Source organism: Saccostrea cucullata, unplaced genomic scaffold (assembly GCF_032062105.1).
Source record: "Saccostrea cucullata isolate Sc308-1 unplaced genomic scaffold, CSIRO_AGI_Scuc_v1 ctg20482, whole genome shotgun sequence".
Classification (NCBI taxonomy): Eukaryota; Metazoa; Mollusca; class Bivalvia; order Ostreida; family Ostreidae; genus Saccostrea; species Saccostrea cuccullata.
Genome location: NW_026937069.1, coordinates 1 through 7580, shown reverse-complemented (window position 1 = coordinate 7580; position 7580 = coordinate 1). Strand labels below are relative to the sequence as shown.

Genomic DNA, 7580 nt, shown 5'->3' with positions numbered 1-7580 from the left:
TCAAACTTGCTACAGATGCTGGATTTTAATCACATTTTTGTGACAAAGAACTAGTTTGAAGTTTTTATATAGGTCTATTCCAAAGTATCAGATCAAAATTGCATAAATTTTGAATGTACACTTTTTGTTGGGTTATTGTGTCTTTGCCTTACTTAAAGACAACATTTGTTGAGGTGAGCTCTGTAATCTCTGATTACCTATGTTTTTTTTTTTAAACATTTTTATTATTTATATACAAGAAACAAAAATCATTTTGTTTAAGTGAAGAGCTGTGTCTTAAAAAGGGTAGATATAAATCAAGAAATAGGAAAACAGTGTGGGTATCTACACATTTTCTCTAGAACCACTTGTTCAAAAAAGATGGAACTCGTGTGAAAGTTTCTTAATCTACTGCAGTTTTTACTTTTGATAATAAACAAAAACACAATTTGTGTTGGATGTGTCCCCTCTCAATTAAAAAAAAATGTGCCCACAAACCAACTTTTTGAAAGTGATGTTTGAATTGCTTTTTCTTCATGTTTTAAAATTAACATAAATACATAACTGAAATTTTCAGTATGTAATCATTAATTATGAAGTGCTTCAATTTACCTTTTTGTAGCAGGATTAAGAAATATAACTCTGGAATACTTATGGGGTTCTTGTCAATAGATTTATTGCATTCAAAATAAGCTGCAATAAGTTGCAGGAAAAATGAAATATTATGCAAATAAAAAAAAAAAATTATTTTTTTTAGGAATTACATGACAAGCCAAGAAGTGGTAGATTTTGTACGACAAAGATTAGTTAAGCCTGAATTCCAAGACAACCTCTCTAGAATATGTGAAGAGGTTAGTGTAATACAGCACAATTCTATCATTTGTTTTGAAGACATTGAATTTTTCATTTGAGAATTTTTGCAGTTTCTTGCATATTGCCAATATCTATTATCCAATGATTTATAATGTACTGTTTTAATACTCTTGTAGCTATTTGACTATTGCCTTGCACCCAACACGTACGGTGATGGCACAGGATGTGACAATATGACTTGCATCATAGTCAACTTCAAAGAAAATCTTAATAACAAGAGAAATTCCAGCACTCTTGATACCAGTATAGAAGGCCAGCCAGAAAAACGACCAAAACTGGATGTTGATGAAACCACCCAGGGGTTCACACCTAGTGAGCTTGGGGGATTTGAGACTGATAAATAAGGCAGAAGAAAACTTAGTCTATTTCATGTAGTTTTCATGTATCATATACATTGAAATTTTATATTATGTTTGTTTTTTATCACAGTCAATATTATTGCATCCATTTGTGAATTTCTCAAGAATAATAAATGTATCCAATTATTTGCAGTTTCTGTTCATTTTTTTTGCAGAGGTGTCACATACTGAAATGAAATTCAGCATATAGATTAATCATACTAAGATGTAGGTCAAGTTCTGATTTGGGTATGATCGAGCCATTTTTGACAGAGTTATGTCCCTTGGACTTAGAAATATTATTATTTGGGGGAGGGGGCATAAGTGTTTTACATAATTGATCCATTTTTGACAGAGTTATGTCCCTTGGACATAGAAAAATTCCAGAAATTTTTAGTTTCCGTTCATTTTCTTTGCAGAGGTTGCACATATTGAAATGAAATTTGGTAAACAGATTTACCATAAGATTGATTGATAGTATGCTGTTTAATGTCCCTCCTTAGAATTTTCACTGATATGAAGACGCCACCACTTGCCAGTGAAGAGCTACAAATTTTGTCCTATGCCCGGCACTCAGGACCAATGAACAGTGAGGGATCTTTTTCGTGCTAGCACCTACTGAGACACGGGACCTCAGTTTATATGATCTCATCTGAAGGACCAGTCTCCACGTCCTTCAGGATTTACCATAAGAATATCAAGGTCAAGTTCTGTTTTGGGTACGATCAAGCCATTTTGAATAAAATTTTGCTCTTCGGACTAAAAAAAAGTCCAGTTATTTGCAGTTTGCATTCATTTTCTTTGCATAGGTTGCACATATTGAAATGAAATTCAGTTATACAAAGAACAAGGTTCACTTTTGCCTTATTTGGCCCTTTGAATTTCTGAAAAACTGAAACTGCATAGTTTTAGTTAACAATGCATTAAATATCACTAATGGTGACTGCGTATCTATCAAAAATGACGTCATACTCTGGCTAGTCAATACATTATGACGTCACGAAATGCGTCAATTTCCTCATATTCTAAAAAAGTCTACAAAAACAGCCAATTTTTAAAGCTATTTTTTTATATTTAATATAGAGCACAACCTCTGATCTAAAATATGCAACTAGTGAATGATAGAACTGTTTCTGAGGATTAATGGACATGTTTTATTTTTTAGATCAGAGAGTGCGCTCATATTATTTTTCTTCATTGAAAGTACTCAATTATACCTGTTTACCTAAAAATTCAAGAACATTGTAATTTCATAGAGCCATTTCTCCTAGACCTGGACTTTTAGAAGAAAGTTTTTAATAGGATATGAAAGCACCAAGTCTCTATTTTAATTTAATGCTTCAAATAGAAAATCAATTGTTGATCAATTAATTGGTTTATCTACAGGGCCATTTTATGCATAAAGTGAACCGACTTCTTTATCATTAGAATATGTAGGTCAAGTTCTGTTTTTGGGTATGATCGAGCCATTTTTGACAGAGTTATGTCCTCTGGACTAAGAAAAAGTCCAATTATTTGGGGTGGGGGGCATAAGTGATTTACAAATATACATGTATCTTGTTGTTTAATAATAAATAAGTTCAAATATCCATTACCATTTTTTCTGTCAATAGAATAAACTTCAAGAAACACGGCATCTTCAATATTCTGCACCACTGAATATTTTAATGTGAAAAATCGATTTATCTTTTAAACTAGTAAGCACTGTCTTCAAAACCACCCCCAAGCAGTGGATTCTTCAATCATTGAAACCACATACATGTATCAAATTAAGCCTAACAAACTAAAGTTAGCATTATTAGATTATGGTCCTCTTTTGTTAGTGTTTCAAAAAATAAATTCTTTACATCTGAAATTAAAAGATTTTAACAGAGACATGTGAGATAACGGTTTAACCAGGTAATGAGGTATTATAATAAAGTATTTCGGTGATGTCACATGACTGTGTTGATCATGTGACGAACATTTATGATATTTTAAATGTTGCACAAAAATTGCTTCGGCACATGTGCAAAACAAAATTATTGTGCAAAGCTTGTTACATAGATCAATTCATCATGATCTCTGGTACATAAAAAGTGCTGGGGGCAGGTTTAATTTTTACTTCTTAGGAAAATATTTTACGATAAATTCAACTTACCAACACAAGAAGGGGTATTTTCCACTCTTTATCGCGATTTACTGTCTACCATATTGAAAATATTTCATTTTCCTAGTGTTGAATGTTATTTCAAATTCTGATTTTCTAAAAGTTATCATACTTAATTCTTATATGTAAATTCCAGTTTGCATAATGATTGAAGTCAAGAACGTGACTACTATTTTATCTTGTCTTTAGTAATTTTTTCAAGGACAATTTTTTTCTTTTTTCTGAAACTATACGTTGCCTCCATCTTTCACGCCATTTTTTGTAAACTAAACTTGTTAAAACAAATTCAAAATAATAAGAAATCAAAGTTAAGTCATAAGAACTAAGTCAAAACACATAAGAAATAAGTCAAAACACATAAGAAACTAGAGGTACTGTGAGCGATGAGCTCACTAAATGATACCCCCCGCCTCCATATATAGTTATAATGGCAAAGTCCATGTTTTGCTGTGGCCGTGAAACCCAAAATATGTATCAGATCAAAAAGTAAAATAGGAGGTGCACAATGGCAATATGTAATAAAGATTCTGTGAAAGTTTCATCAAATTTCATTCAGTGGTATGAGAGGAGTTGCGGATAAGAGATGGGTACCCCAAAGTGTAACAGACGGACGGACGGACGGACGGACGGAATTAACGATTACTATATACCCTCCCGCTTTTCAAGCGGGGGGTATAATAAGTCAATATCCCTCAATGGCGTCCGTAATTAACGGATAAAAATTCAGTCATCACATCAGTTTTGTACGTTTACTACTGTGTTTAACTACAAAACTACAATTAATCGTTCTCAATAGCTTACCTACGGAAGCCCTGGAGGGACATTGACTTACTTGTTATGACTTATTTGTTATAACTTTTTTGTTTTGACTTATTTGTTGTGAATGTTTCGTAGCTAGAGATAAGAAGGATATTGAAACCTGTTGCCAATGGCTTCCTTTTATAATGAAAATAATGTTTAGTCCTATTTTAACTGTGTTTTTTTATTGACGAATTGTAGTTTAACGTCCAGTACAGTTGTGATTTCTAAAGTAAATATTATTTTTGTTGATATAACTTAATTCTTATTTCCTAAACGTTATTACTTTTAAAATTCTTATATGTAACTTCCAGTTTGCATAATGACTGAAGACAAGAACATGACTACTGTTTTAACTGTTAATGACTACTGTCGATAGTAATAAATTCAAGGATATTTTTTTCTTCTTTTTTCTGAAACTATACGTGGCCACCAAATCTTTCACGCCACTTTTTGTGAAGTAAACTTGTCATAAAAAAATTAAAATAAACAAGAATTCAAAGTTAAGTCGTAAGAACTAGGTCAAAATACATAAAAACTAAGTCAAAACACATAAGAAATAAGTCAATATCCCTCAAGGGCGTCCGTAATTAACAGATAAAAATTTAAATAGTAATCATATCCGTTTTGTACGTTTAACTACAAAACTACAATTAATCTTTCTCAATATCTTATCTACATTCAGTTAGAACTAACAAAAAACAAGATGCCCAAGGGCCTTGAATCGCTCTTCTGATAAATTGTACAATCTATCACTTCTATTAGAAGCCTCCAACTCTATTAGTATCATAAGACCCAAAATGCATCAACTTACAAAGTTTGATAATATTTAGCCAGTTAAGACTGAAGATATTATAAAATATTATAAAATACCATAAGTAGGTCACCGTGACCTAACTTTTGATTGAAATTTTCTGACGACTCAAGATACATAAATTGACAAAGACTGATGATTCTAATTAAATAAGTACCTGAGATATTCAAAAGTAGGTCACCATGACCTACTTTTTGGTCAACATTCTCTGAAAACCCAAGATGCATCATCTGACAAAGTTTGACGATTCTAAGCCAATTAGTACCAGAGATAATTAAATATAGCCATCAAATGTCAAAAGTAGGTCACGGTGACCTACTTTTTGGTCGTCATTCTCTGAAAACCAAATATGCATCGACTCTCAAAGTTTGATGATTCTAAGCCAATAAATACCCGAGATACTTAAATATAGCCATAAAATGTCGAAATTAGGTCACCGTGACCTACATTTTGGTCGACATTTTTCAAAGACTCAAGATGCATCTACTGACCAAGTTTGATGATCGTAGGTCTGAAGGTAATCAAAATATGCATTTTAAACAATTTGAAAACAAATGTCGGCAAAATTCAAAAAGTAGGTCACAATGACCTACTTTTTCATAGATATGTTTTAAAGTCCCAAGATGCATCAAAGTACAAGATTTGATGATTCTAAACCTCACAGTGTCTGAAATAATAGGATTTAATGTTTTTAAAAGGATAAGTCATAAAGTTAAAAAAGTAGGTCACAGTGACCTACTTTTAAGTTGACATTGTTTGAGGACCCAAGATGCATCAACTGACAAAGTTTGATGATCACAGGCCTTAAAGTGTGCAAAATATGCCTTCAAATCAATTTGAAAACAAATCCCCGCAAAATTTGAAAAGTAGCTCACCGTGACCTACTTTTGAGTTAACATGATGTGAAGTCGTAAGATGCATCAAGTTACAAGATTTGATGATGCTAGTCCTTCTAGTAAGCAAAATATACACGTTTTTATTAATTGTAAATTTAGGTCAATTTTGAAGTGACCTTGAGACCACGCCCTTTGCCCCAGGGTAATTCCCCGTGCAAATTTTAATCTTCGACATATGCTGATCCTTGTATGTAAGTTTGGTGAAAATCTGCCAGGTGGTTATGGAGAAGAAGATTTTTTAGCAACCAGTACTTTTGGTTTTGTTTTTCTGATTATCTCCCCTTGTTTAAGGGTCTCAACCCTTATTTTAGTACAAATGGTAGCCCTTGGGCCAAGGATACCCTGTGACAAATTTGGTACTGATTGGCCAAGGGTTCTTGAGTTATGGCTCATATTCTAAAAAGTTTACGCACACCGCACACCGCACAAATGGCCATAAGCATTAGCTCTTTGAGCCTTTGGCTCAGAAGAGCTAAATAAGTCAAAACAAAAAAGTCATAAGAAGTAAGTCAATGTCCCTCCAGGGCTTCCGTAGTATAGAGTAATAACTACACAAAAAAGAAAAGAAAAAAAGGAAGACAGAAAGAAAGAAACGCACTTTTGAAGTAAATGTAGACTAATGCATAATGAGGAATTTTTAGTAGTATCAGAAATTGTGTACAAGACTGCAACAATGATCGAACATATCAATAGAATTTTTATAGAAACGACATCTAAAAGATTAGAATATCATTTTAATTTTTTATAAACTAGTAGATAACTTATCCAATATTTAATGGTGAAGAATCGATCAGAATGCACTTGTTGTACATTGTCATCATATCTTGGGTATTAAATAAAGTCAGCAGAATAGAAGTTTAACAACGTTTTCGATTTTATTTCTGTTAAAAAGAAACATATATATTAAAAGTAGGGATGTCAACGAATAATCGAGTACTCGATAATCGTTCGATCATACAGACTATCGAATAAAATTTCTTTAGTCGGTTATTCGTTAATATAGTGTTACCTAAGAGTAATTTTGAATTTAAGGTAATAAACTTGGATCCGGAAATTATTTGTATGTCGATTCATGTTCGGAAATCTACAGTTTTGGCATACTTCAAAAGATGTCAGAGATCGGATGGAAAAACAGTTAAAAGTACGTTATCAACTTTATGTGAAACTAAACTTCTATTCTGCAGTGGAACATCAAATATTATGTATCACATGCCGAATCCGTCAAACATAATTATACATTCTTCCAGTAAAACTTTCCTATTAAATTATCTGCAAAAATGATAGAAAAGGGGAGCCGAAAAGAAAAATATTACTTGATGATTTTCAAGGATTTTCTACCTCTTATTGCTGCAAATTGTTTGGTTTTGTAGATTTGAATTATAAAGTTTCAATCTGCAATTCCATATATAAGAACGGTAATGCGACTGTATGTACAGGGTATCAAGAATAATTTTACAGCTGTTACAAAATTGTAAATACACACAAATTGGCGACAGTTATGAGCGTAATTAAATGGTGTTTCATTTTGCAGTCATTTTAAGATTGTATTGGTTGTTTGCACAAAATCTTATAATTAAAATTTTTCGCAAGCTCTCTCTCGCCCCTCTCTCTGTTTTTACAAGAGACGCGCTTTCATTGTTTTCCAGTCGCAGGTCACTGACAAGACGCATACAAATGGCTTCAATTATCGAGTACCTGTACTTATGAAAAGAAAGGACAAATTATGCGAGCAT

General features: G+C 32.5%; 1 protein-coding gene across 1 annotated transcript; it reads left to right on the top strand.

Moving 5' to 3' along the window:
* The first annotated feature begins 704 nt into the window (after positions 1-704).
* On the top strand, positions 705-1335 carry LOC134247175 (probable protein phosphatase CG10417). Its single transcript, XM_062729514.1, has 2 exons — positions 705-830; positions 969-1335. Exons 1-2 carry the CDS (start codon positions 744-746, stop codon positions 1194-1196), a joined length of 315 nt encoding a protein of 104 aa, XP_062585498.1. The 5' UTR covers positions 705-743; the 3' UTR covers positions 1197-1335.
* The last annotated feature ends 6245 nt before the right edge of the window (positions 1336-7580 follow it).